This window comes from Amphiura filiformis, chromosome 12 (assembly GCF_039555335.1).
Source record: "Amphiura filiformis chromosome 12, Afil_fr2py, whole genome shotgun sequence".
Classification (NCBI taxonomy): Eukaryota; Metazoa; Echinodermata; class Ophiuroidea; order Amphilepidida; family Amphiuridae; genus Amphiura; species Amphiura filiformis.
Window position 1 is genome coordinate 42,340,011 of NC_092639.1, and position 13,498 is coordinate 42,353,508.

Consider the following 13,498-nt stretch of genomic DNA (forward strand, 5'->3'; position numbering starts at 1 on the left):
GATCAATGTCAGGAACAAACGGAAACATTTTTGGAATGTTAAAGCTTATCAAAATCATGTTGAAAATGAGCTTTCTCACAGCTGAGTGATAGTATTTAATGTTTAATTAAGTGTACTGAAATTAAGAGAAATATCATGGTGTTGTAGCTTATTTTTATTAATTATTAGCAATTATTTGTAGCAATTTTGCGATGGGCCGTGAATGAGGTGCAAATTGCGATGCGATACCGATTAATGCGGACCCTGTTCGGGCGTTAGGGTTAAGTAACCACTAATGAAACTCCCTATAGGCTTAATTAACCTTAACCAGCCTAAGTACTACAAACAACTCACTACGAGTGTGTGCATCCCAGGGACACAATCACCCTACATGAAAGTGATATATAGGCACGCTTTTGTTGGCCCGGCCAGCGAAAGACCGATGACCAAGTGTCGGCGACCAAGTGCGAGGGGTAAACAACTTCTTTGTTTGTTTTCTCTCTTTATTCCTTCCTTCTTTCCCTTCCTGTCCCTTCGTGCGTTAGGGTTAATCTAAATAATTATCTAAACATTAAAATGGGGACATACCTGACAAGTAGGGGGTTTCTCATCATCTGTGCTGGATGGAGATTTTGGTGTTTTCTGTTCTTTCACACCACAGCAGGTCTTTGGACGACACTTATCTGGTGGACACATTAACATACAATTGGAGAACTTGTCTGTTGAGCTGTCAAACATGTCCTGTAAATGGGAAATAAATCAAAAATGAACAACTTCTTTTGTTATATATTGCACACCACTTAATAGTATTAATGATAGAAAACATACCACACCATAACACTAACACTTACCCCTAACTCGAACACTAACCCTAATGCATTCAATTGTTATGTCCAACTTGCAAGTGAAGCAACATTCAGTGTTCACAGCACGCGGGTGTCGACTGCAGACGACAAGTTTCAAATTTTCTTTATATTCCAAAATGTCAGAATTGTACATTATCATGACCATATTTGGAATCGGCATGAAAAATGCATTAGAATGAGTACAAACAAGTCTTGTATCGGTGCGGTGGTTCTTGAGATAGATCTTGATGATATTTTCAGCAGACCATTAACACCAATCTTTAATAACAAATCATGTTTCCTAACTAAAACCTACGAGAAATTGGTCTCATCTATTAGAAATAGATTGTATGACATATTTGTGCTGTATAATGAAATTAGCTCTCATTACATTCATGCAAAATTATGAAGGCCCTGTAAGTTTGGGATAAAATAAAAGCTGCCCTATAGACATTTTGCAATTTCTACATTTGATATACACAACACCTGGCAGCTATTGCAGATAGTGTAATCTTATGCTAAACCCTTGATTTGTTAGAGCAAGGAAGGCTGTATCTGCCCTATAGACATTTGGCAATGTCTGCATTTGCTATGGTACATGTATGGCATATGACAGCTATTGCAGATAGAGCTTACTTGCATTAACCCCTTGTTATTGATTTATTGTCACTATAGTATTCGTCCTTCTGCAGTGCCAGGCTACGCAGCTTGAACTGCAAATGAGATGCTGATGTGCTGATGACGTGTTTCGATTCGGCGTAGAAGTGATGATGTGACAGGATTAGCAATGTGTGCATCCCAGGGACACAATCACACAAGTGATATATAGGCACGCTTTTGTTGGCCCAGCCAGCGAAAGACCCATGACCAAGTGCGAGGGGTAAACAACTTCTTCTACAGCAATAGATGAATAAAATTTTTGAATATATCGCCCTGCACTACAAGCAGGTTGCACTCATCACCTGTGTATGTCTGCAATCATTGATTGAATACAATACTGCTCTTTTCAAAGATACAAATTATTCAATAGAATTACGATCTAGGTCATTATCCCTGTTCGTTGACAGCTCTGGTTCAATGCATATGTACCGGGGGAACGTTGTAGCACAGGGCGATATATTAAAAAAGTCTATTCATCTATTGCTATGGTAGTTAATCTGATTATTACATCACTTCTACGGCGAATAAGCCACTTCCGTGTTTCACTGTAAAGAGTGCCAAATCGCTGTATTGTCGTTGAATGAATCCATCTTCATGTAAGGATTTCAATTGATATATTGTAAATGCTTACCTCTGCAAACTCAGGCTGTATTGTTGTTGAATGAATGCCTTCATCATGTAAGAATGACTTCATTTCTTTAGCAGCTTCAACATAATCTCGTATACTACGGAATCGTATGTGAGCTGTAGCAATGATTTTGTCTCCAGATAATTGCCACACATGGAATTCATGAATGTTTTCTATACCGCTGACCTACAGACAAACGGAATCAAGACTAAGTGATAATTGAAGTGTCAAAGCCAATAATGTCAATGATAAGCAGCTATCATCAGTTGCTAGATATTACTAAGTTGCATTTGTCTGAAACTGAGCTCACACTTAAAGCCACAGACATAATATTTCTTGTTTCCCAGGAAATTGGCAAGAGTGTAACATGGATAGGTGTAAATTTCACCTTGAGTACATGGATAGTCTTCCAATATGCACTACAATAGGCTACATAGTAGGAGTAATTGACATGTTTTAAAGCACAACTTTTCACATCTGGTGTTTCATTCCGTGGATTTAAATTTTAACGAACTTGCCCGTTGTGGATCAGAATTGGCCTATCAGCATTTTTGGATTCTTGAATAATTATATTTGTTAAATGTGTGATTGTTAAATTTGCTTGTTACAAATTTACAACTTGATACACAAGCATTCATCAGCGATTATGTTAACAACTGCCTGAGAGGTCCAGGAATATGATTATAGATCCCAATTTTACATAGATGCTATTAATATCTTACCTTGGTGACTAATCTGCTTTCAATATCAAAAATATTTACATCTCTTGGAAGTGATTGTAATAAGATTAAGCTGGATTGTTTAACTGTGAAAAAAAAGAAGAAAATTAACAAATGAGCATATGATAACAGAGTCTCCAGAGACTTACAATTTGAAAACCAGTTCCATTCCTTTTCAATGAACTAACCCACATTGTAACATGCTTAACCCCCTGCAGAGACCTACTGCCTTTCTAACCATGTTTTTGATTGGTTATTTACATGATATACTCATCTGAGTGACCAATTGAAATACAGCTTCTAGATATATGATCCTTCTCAGCCCTGCCACCATTTGAACCATGTTGCTGATTAGCTCAATAAATCATAATCATCTTCTTATAATATAACCAATCAGCAGCTTCCAGCCACCTTTTGTCGAGGCAGCTTTCTTTCCAATTTCATTTATAAGCACTGGTGTTTTTTCATTGCCTTTCTTTTGTACTCGTTTTGACAAAATTTGAATTCTCTCTTTCCCTTTGGAAAAGAATCCGCAGCATTTTGATGACTTTCAACATTATTTCTAGACTAAAATTCCATGAAAGTGTCAAACTAATGCAACCTGGGATGCTTATTGAAGCTGATGTTTATACATTCAAAATAATATGCGCTGGACGATTAGTACTACACAAATTTTGTACAAGGGATTCTGCTTCCTATTTTAGTTAAAATCCTTGTTGTCAGGAATACCCCAGTTATTCCAAAATGAGCGGACCAAATTTTACAACCACCCCACTCATACAAATTAAGTATACTTACATAAAGGAATAGTTGTAGAAATGATGATAAAAACTATGACTAAACTCAAAGCTGGATCTATGTAATACCTCCATGTTCCATCAGCAAATATAATGATTAAGGCACTAATAATTACCACCACAGAGCTGAGTGCATCGCCTAGAACATGGAGGAACACACCCCTCATGTTTAGCTGAGCTGATGTAGCTGTCAAAAAAAAAAAGAAAAGAAAAGAAAAAACCAGAAGGAGAACAAGTTATTTAATGATAGATTATTTGTGCGTTATTATCCATCGGTGATCTTGTAACTGCATGGAGCAGGTGTAATTTTTACAATAAAAGTCTGAAGAAACGGGGAGGCACGAGTCAAGACACCGTGTTGTAGTTGGGATGTGGAAGTTTTTACTACTTCCCTGCGTGCAAATAATTGCACAGGCGAGGGGGTGTAGTACTTGGACGCTGGCCTTATTAACCAATAAGACGTCTGGATTACCTAATAAATATTTATGAGGTATATAATATGTTTTTTTGAATTGGCTACAGTTATTATTTTGAAACCCATACTTCACCTGTAAACAGCTTTATCTTGTACAACTGGAGTATTTCACTTGTCAATCTATTTAGCTAAATCTTTCACAGGGGGTGTATGGATTAGTGTTGGCCGATCCAACCCAAGATCGGATCTGCCGATCTCCGATCTGAAAATTAGCAGATCGGGCCGATCCCGATTCAGATTCCTTAAATGTTATTTTACAACCAGTACAAGTTCATTAAAGTCGGGCCCCAGTAATGTTAACGGTCAAAGCTTAATTCCCCAAACCTTTAACTATGTAATATGATGACCGTTTTTAGAGGTTTTCCATGTCAATATCAACCCAAATAAAATACCATTTTACACCCCAAGTCCCAGCGTTACTCACTCAGTGCCTCCGATTGTCGGAAGTTTAATCATTAATCCATTACATGATGTACCATCGTGCGGTTTAAGTAGTTCTATGCCACTAGTTTTAATATTGACAATGTGGCGACCGTCTATAAATAAATGATCGCGCATGTTCAGTTATGACTTTTAAGTCATAACTGAGCAGAAAAAAGTTGAATTTCTGGTACCACACATCGGGTACTTTCCCCGTGTGCTTTCCCTCATTACGGTAATTATTCATACACAACCGCGGGAACCCGGTTCTGCCCATGCGCACGTTGAAAGTAGACATTTTTGGTAAACAACTTTACGAGCGACCTTGTACTTCCCGGGGTAGTCCCTCATTAAATATTCATAACTTCATTCATACCGACCGTGGGAAAGTATCAATTACACCATATTTAGAAACATGTTTACCTGGGCATTTTGCGGGCGGGGTGATGATCTCACCAGGCCACGTGTATTATTCATGTTGGTTCTGATTTTATTCTCTGAATATGGGTTTTGTTTCATATACAATTATTTTAAAGCAAGTTTATGGTCAAGAAGTTTATTTTTATAAAATTTGAACGAATTAAGGTTTTGTAATTTTTTTAAAATACTTTTCTTAACCATGCGATTGGCGATTCGATCAAATTGATAAACAATGTGGCGTGAAGGGGAATCCCTGTGATGACGATCGGCGTTTGAGATACGTTTTGATGGGGTTTCCCGACTTGCTCATCAGGGCTAGCAGTAGCACATGGCGAAAGCGACCCCAAGACCCGGAAGATGGAGGATGCAACCTGGTATGCGTGTGTGATGGACTATTTCAGCTCAGAATTCGTCAATTATCATTGGTATTTTGAATACATGAAAATCATACAAGGATACGCTATCGCTTACGGAATTGCTGAACTGGGATTATTTTATTAATTTGGACAGTACACAGACATTGAAGAACATTATTGGAAGATAATGATCGAGTACAAGTTACATTAATTACGTCATGGATCAATATACACACAGCGCGGTATTCCCCATGTTGATACCATGCTTGAGGATCAAATAAAACGCCGAGGTCAATGAAATTGACCCAATTAGTAAGTTAGGAACAACATTTAAACCATTTTGCTGATAAAATGTTGTCTGATGACATAAACTTTTATTTATTCTTAGACTTCCATTTATAGATGCACAAAATTGATTTTAATATAATATTGGTTTACTTAAAACAAATAATTACCTCACTCCTCAGTTTGCTTTGTAGCACCACAATCGTGAAAATAGCGCATTACAGAAGAGTATGCATGTCAAAATCGGCCGTTAGTGTGAGTGCGGCTTATATGGCGATGCGGCTTATCGCCGCCGTTTGAATCTTATTTTAGCATTTTTTCGGACCTGCGGCTTATACTCCGTGCGGCCAATATTCCGGAAATTACGGTAATGGAATTCCCCGTATGTTACTGGAGCGGGTAGGTATATTCATTATATTGGGCAATTCAGTACTAATTACGCTATTTCCTTTCTCTTGGTTTCTTTCTTTCTTTTTCTTTTCTTTCTTTTATGTTTTTTTTTCTTTTCCTTTCTTCTTTTATATTTCTTGCATTTCTCTTGATTGTTTTATTCTTCGTTCTTCTCCATGAATCAACTTTGATTTGCGTGTGTATAAGTTAGGCGAATCACTGCACGAATTTATTCGATGACCCTGCAGCTAAATCAGCTCCATCGATATTATAATAATTTATGCATATGATGTATTGGGGAATACCATGAATTCCCATCCTGATTAGTTGTGCAGAGTTGTTTACAGAAAGAATTCACATGTTAGGAGATTAAGAGATGAAATCGTCCGTGTGAGGAGGAATAAGCGAATGTGCTTGCGATTCTAAAAATAACATGCCCTCAAATTCACCTTGGGAAACCCGACATTGAAGGGCGCGTGTCGAGTGTTTAAGTGTTTACAAATTTTTCCCAGGGACGCACTGTACAGTCGGGAGTGTTGTCACTGAGTGGATAATATTATAAAATACAGTATGAAACGACATGATTCTTGCGGTGGTAACAACGTTTTTTGGAAATATATTGCCATTAAATAGTAGTATAAATGTTACATAAGAAAGTAATGGTAAGCTTAGAGAATTGTTGTGTACTTTTATTACTGTCAAGTTCAGAGATCGGTAAGCTAGATCGGCAGCTGATAGCTCATCTGCCGATTCAGATTCAAGGCCGATGCAGTCCATATCGTCACCGATCTCCGATTCACAGATCGGTATCGGCCAACACTAGTATGGATTCAAATGGAACAGCAAGGTTGTTACGAGCACAAAGATACAGGTCGAGTCAAGTGGACTCATTTTTAGCTTCAGTCAAGTAAAATCACTCTACTTTCAATGGGGTCCAGTCGTCTATTTTAGTGCATTTTCATTTTTCTGACAGATTTCAATTTCCGCTTTTTTAAAACAATTATAACATCAAAAATCAAAATAGTGTCTGTGTACTTCTGATATAGCATTACGTGTCGCAATAAAACGACTGAGAAATGAGATTAACAATGCTTGAAAGGTCATGAACCCGGGTCATGAAACACAGGTCCCTGTCAAATGCCTGTGGGGAAATACGAAATATGTGATTGCTCGTAAGCGAATTACAATCCAAACCATCCATCGGAAGTTTCACATATGATTTCATAAAAATCGTATGGAATTAAGAAGATACATAATGGCTACCATAACATGTAATTTTGTTGAGCGACGCTCCCATTTAGGCTATGAAATTTATGCAAGCTTATAATCTTCAATTTATTGCCGGTGAAATACGCACGCAATAGCATTGAATTTGTACTGTAGTTTGGTAGGTAAATTTTCAGACTTTTTAAAACCCCACTGGTAGATAAATTTTCCGCTTTTGTTTGAAAACCCACTCACAGGCCTGCACAAGTCTCGTTACAACTTCAGTACAAGTGGAATAATGGAATAACTCATTATACAGGCATGAGACTGCACTTTCCTAAAAAAACCTGAAAAAACTGAAAATGCACGTGAAATTGGGCAAAAAGTACCAAAAACAGGCTGAAATTAAATAAAGTTGCGGAAATTTTGACTATAAAAAAAACTGAATTCAGTTTTTAAACTGAAAATTCTCATGCCTGATTATACTAACAGCCTTCATGTCCTGCTTCTACGTCCACATGGTGTAATTCAGCACTAGTACTCCTCTCCAATGTTAGGTGTATACCCGACTCCTCCAACTGTTGCTCTCCTTCTATTTGTATCGTTACTGGCGAGTCCTGCTGAAAAAATAAATGTATAAATTCCTCCATCATTAAACCAATAATGTATTTTTTTCATAAAAAAAAGAGTTGTATTTTTTTCAAATAAAATGTTTGCTTTCACTGTCGAGTATGGCCCTTATACACATAACATGTGATGAACATTGCCTATGCAACTTCGACTAATATTCCGATCATATGACATTAGGGGGAATTTATGCTCCCAGACTTTTTTCCGGTGGGTACCCAGGTAACCAAGGTTCAAGTATCATCAGGGAACAAGTTAAAGTGCAATGTGAAATTTGCACTTTTTTTTTCAAATGGTCTCCAAACAGATGTGTGTACCCTTACCGAAATGAAAGCCTTCATTAGGCAGTTATTAGGCAGTCTGTTAAGCAGTTAATACAGGCAGTCACTTGAAGCTGTTGATATATGAAGCTCTATATAGACCTGAAAGCACATAGGCAGTACCTAGACCTGTAAAATGGGCAAAATGAAGCACTATAGGCAGTTCAGAGACCTTCACCTTCAGCTCTAATTTAGGCAGTTCACCTCAAATGAAGCTCTAATTTAGGCAGTCGTAAATGACCTCAAAAGAAGCACTAATTTAGGCAGTTGACTGCTCTAATTTAGGCAGTCAACAGTCTCTAATGAAGCTCTAATTGAGGCAGTCAAATGAAGCTCTAAATTAGTCAGTTGACTGCCTCAGATGAAGCTCTAATCCAAGCAGTTGCAGGGACATGCCTTTTGAGGAGAGTGAGAGCAATCACTCTAGCTGCTCTCCTTAAATCCGATATAGGAGAGTGATTTTTAGCTCTCCTTAGTTGACCATTTTCTCCTTACATTCTATTGCAAATGCACTATAAAACAGCTCTCCTTGAAGGCTCCATCGGACCTAAAACGTTCTCCTGCAATTCCAAAAGACACTCCTTGCTGTCGTCAACAGCCTCAAATAAAACGGAAGCTTGTGATTTTACAGGAAGATCGCTGGATGTCTCCCGATTTGCTGTGGAAACTTGTTTTCATGAATCAAAGTACTTACTTTCCATTTTGGTTATTAATTATTGGGGAATGTTTGATTGTAGCATGCCCTCAGCTGACAATCAATCGACATACCATAATTTCTTTCAATGAAGCCTCATATCTCAGCAGGCAGCCAACAATTAAAGCAATTTGCAGTCTTTTTCTGGTCAACATGACATCTTTTCACCATATTTTTGTTCATTTTGACCCATTATTTGAGCCATGGTGTTCGAGAATCTGAAAAGCGGGGGGTTAGGGGTAGGAGCAACAAATTATTTTGATGATGCGTGAGATTTTACTCATTTTCCAGCGTTTTGCGTGAGATTTACTACCTAGGGGTGAGATTATACTACCCTGGCGTGAGACCGTGAGAAAGTGACCCAATGCGTGAGACTCACGGCCAATGCGTGTGTGCACCGCGTGCGAAACCAGGAGTTGAGGAGGTTATATAGACCCAAAAAGCAGTAATTTGAAGAGCTTCTCAAAGTGGAGAACTCCAGGGTTAGGACGTCTTTTTCCGGCATTTCCTTCAATTCGAGGAGATCCATAATTGTATTTGTGCTAAGTTCTCCTCACACACCTCCTCACATTCCTGTGAAAACTCCTCGTTTTGTATGTAAATTGTGCACAGTTTAATACACTTCACACACTATGCTTTTCTGTCTCCTCGTTTAGACTGCGCTACGAGTATAGGTGTGAGAGTTGACAGCCCTGTTCCTGATAAAAACACTAAATGATTTTGAGTTCCAAGCATAAATTGTACACCATAGGACCCCTATAATAACATGATAACACAAAGTAAAATGCAAACTAAAATCTAAGGCCCGGACAATTTTTAACAATTAAGTTTCAGTATAGGTGCCAACCCGAGCCCATCAGTACACCACATGCTATACTTTGCGGCATATTGTACCCCGGGATTGTACCATTATACCTCCGATCCCCAACCTTTAAGACGTATCAGTTATTGCCAATGATATGAATCCAATTTGCAGTTGCTAGAAAGCAAGGTTAATCACAGAAAACTAATTTTGGATACATGCAAGTGCATACTGCAAAATTCAGCAGCCTGTGCACACATTATCTGTACATGCAGTTGATAAGCTTACAACATTTATACTGCTTGCAGTGCAACCCTGCAAACCTTTAATTTACCTGTGCATCAACAGATGTATAATCATCTGTAGTATAAAATTCCCCATAAAGAATGAATGATTTGTGTGAAGAGACAATTAAAACACCACCATCTAAAGAACAGCTTGTTGAATCCAACAGCAAATTTGAAATGGCAGTTGGTGATCATGTGACCGGGTCATGACTTATGCAAATTAGCCTCTGACTGTCTATTAGGTCTGACTGCCTATTAGAGCTTCATTTAGAGCTTCATTTTGATGATGAAAAAATCATAAGTATTAGAGCTTCATTTTGATTAGATAAAAAATTAGAGCTTCATATAGTGACTGCCTATTATAGACCTTCATATCTGTCAAGCTCTTTTGACTGCCTAAGTCACAGGCCTTCAACTGCCTAATTTTCCAGCAACTTCTTGTTGATAGTTTGATTAGGCAGTCATTGTCTTCAACTGCCTATGAACTGCCTATTAACTGTCTATTAGGCAGTTATGTTTGGTAAGGGTATGTAGCAATGATATTTATTGAAAATACACTGTATATACATGCAAAATATTTCATGTAAACAAGTTAAACAACATCTGTGTTTGACATTGAACCCTGGCCTCTTGTATAAATTGGATTTTCTGGAGCAAGGTTCACAGACTAGACCAAGATTTTCAATTGATTATGAGTCATTGAACTTTTTAAGTAAACTTTCATGCAAAACTGGGTCAAGTGCAAGGTTTCTAAATATATTAAATAATGACCTTCAGGTATCGAGCAGCTGGATTTTGTACCCTGGTATCATAATTTTTGAGCCCGACTTGATTTCTGGGGAATTCACTATGAACCACAATGGCCTCATCCCAATGGCATAGTTCAATAAACTCAATTAAATCAATATGGTGTAAAATTGGACCTCAAGTTACAGAGTATAAATTTTTGTACCCAAATTTCCAAAGGTCATTCAATGAATGTGCAAATGTATTGGGGTTAAAGAACTGTGCCCTGATAAATGAGCATGTTGTGGATCCTAGTGATTACTCCTAGCCTATAAATATGACATTAAACAATTTATTTAATTGTGATAAAATCTTAGAATCTGTCACTACTCACTTTAATATACAGCACCTTAAGGGCTCCGATAACAACATTTGCACAGTATTTTTGTGGGACCTGAGAGCACATCAGACACACCAAATTGCATTCTGAATATGAGGAATATCATTCTGATATCAAACAATTTTGTTTTTTTGAAATTCTTGATTTTATAATAGTAATTTTTTTTCCCAAAAGACCTACAATATTTGGGTATTTTGGGAAAAAATGTGTATCTTTATCTTCAAATTCAATATGAATGGTCAAAATTCAAGGACTTTCTAGGTATAAAAATCTGATTTCAGGACTTCATGACTATCTTATTTACACAAGTCAGGTTTCAGGCTCAATGCTCATCATAATTTAATTTTGCAAGGCATTCAAGGATTTTTTGTAAATTTTCATAACTTTCCAGATCTGGAAAAGGTGTTTTTGACCAGGGTTGTAGCTAGGATATTTTTAGTGCTGGGTGGCATTTGATGAAAATTCAAAACAAAAATTGAAGCCGAGTGGTGGGCTCCAAAACTGAGTGGTGGGCTCTACCGCCCAGCTACAACTCTTGTTTTTGACATTCCATGACTTTCAAGATGTGTTGGAACCCTGTCAAATGTACTTTTTTAAACAGCACTCACAATATTATAGATTTTGTGCGCATTTATCCAATATTGTGACAAATGCTGCAATGTCAAAATGTACACAAAACAATGAAATATATATGAAGAGCTAATTTCTAAACTGTGTTAAGGGCTCTAAAATGAGCGTTTATTGCGTTTCGACAGTATTTTTTGTGGGATATGAGAGCACCTCAGACCTATCGAATTGCATTCTGAATACGAAGCATGTCTTTCTGATATCAAATAATTTTCATTTTTTGACAATCACAATATAATACAAATTTTATGACAAATTATAAAAATTTGATATTTTTCAAATTTTTGATATATAACAGTCCTCCAAGTAAATTATATAAATCTAATGATATATTCTTAAAGTGTATGTAGCTGTGAGGAAAAGCCGACGGTCAATTGAAAATTTTGACTTTTCATATTGAAGATGTGGATTTTTTTCCCAAAAAGACCTAATTTTTTTTTTTTGTTTTGGAAAAAAATCCATATATTCAATACGAAAGGTCAAAATTTTCAATTGATCGTCGGCTTTTCATCCCAACTTCATACACTTTAAGTATAAATCATCAGATTTATAAAGTGTACCAGTACTGTTAAATATCAAAAATATCAATTTTAATGATTTGCCATAAAATGTGTATTAAATTGCGAATTTCAAAAAATCAAAATTATTTGATATCAGAAGGACATTCTTCGTATTCATAATGCAATTCGATGTGTCTGATGTGCTCTAATGTCCCAAAATAAATACTGTCCAAACGTTCATACCCCAGCCCTTAAGTCCACAAACATGTTTCTGATTTACCTGTACGATATTGCAATGGGTTAACGTTGTGATGCTATACATGTAGGTACATGTATTATAATGGCTTGTTGATGGTACAACTCATTGTTGCTAATGTCAAACTTGTCAAAGTAATTGTGATTGTATCACACAAGTAAATGAGAAACATGTGGTTGTGGACTTAACACGGTTTGGAAATAAGCTCTTCATGTGTATGGGCAGCACTGTACTACTTACTGCATAATCTTCATTTTTAGGTTTATCTTGTACAACAATCTCCAGATCGCTGCGTTGTTTATGAGGGATCGCTGGTTGATGTATGTGCGGTGTTTCATGATGATGATCATGCTTGGGTTTCTTTTTATGTCCTCCTCCGTGACTGTGACCATGACCACCGCCTCCGCCATGACTGTGAGCCATTCCTGAAACACAATTAATGTATACGTACATACATTTTAGAAAAATCAATCTGCTTGTTTCTACTGGTTGCCAAGTGATGCAAGGGTTTGTAATAAGCGGGGCTACGGGCAATTTTGCCCCAGCTGAACCCCTGGTATCAGTGGTATGTGATCTTCGATACCTGGACTCAGGGCATTTGCCAGGATTTGAAGGTAGGGTGTCCAACCCAGTCTGGGATTCTGGAAGTGTGCCGCCAACCAGCCCTCGAATTAACCCACAGCACCCATGGCATTTTGCCGTGGGTGCCCATCACCACTGCCGTAATGCCCTCAAAATATGTCCTTTACCCAAGGCAGTCACTTGCCGTGCCGTCTAATTAAGTTGCCGTCGGTGCCCCAGCCCTGCCCCTTCATTATAAAATCATCTATCTATGTTTATGTGTGTTTTCTTCACTTTTGAGAAATTGCCTTGGTGGCCTTCTCAAATTTTCAACAGTTGCCATGATGCCCTCTTGAAATATTACAGACTGCCGTGCTGCCTTGCCTTTTCAGTGAAAATCCAAGGCAATTATCAACTTGCCCTAAAAAAGTTGCCATGCCCCTTCAGATCCTTAATTCGAGGGCTGCCGCCAACGGCCAAATTGAATACATGCAAACATGAATTTTCAAGAGATGGCA

General features: G+C 37.6%; 1 protein-coding gene across 3 annotated transcripts in view; it reads right to left on the minus strand.

The window, feature by feature from the left end:
• LOC140166228 (uncharacterized) overlaps positions 1-13,498 on the minus strand; it is a 31,891-nt gene that overhangs the window by 9,768 nt on the left and 8,625 nt on the right. For 2 of the 3 annotated variants that reach the window (XM_072189628.1, XM_072189629.1), the window contains exons 4-9: positions 12,660-12,844; positions 7,671-7,800; positions 3,630-3,815; positions 2,835-2,917; positions 2,116-2,298; positions 568-720 (exon numbers count right to left, since the gene is read on the minus strand). In XM_072189628.1, coding sequence (XP_072045729.1) covers positions 568-720; positions 2,116-2,298; positions 2,835-2,917; positions 3,630-3,815; positions 7,671-7,800; positions 12,660-12,844 — 920 coding nt within the window. The remainder of the gene's footprint in view (positions 1-567; positions 721-2,115; positions 2,299-2,834; positions 2,918-3,629; positions 3,816-7,670; positions 7,801-12,659; positions 12,845-13,498) is intronic. The other variant, XM_072189630.1, reaches the window with a different exon arrangement.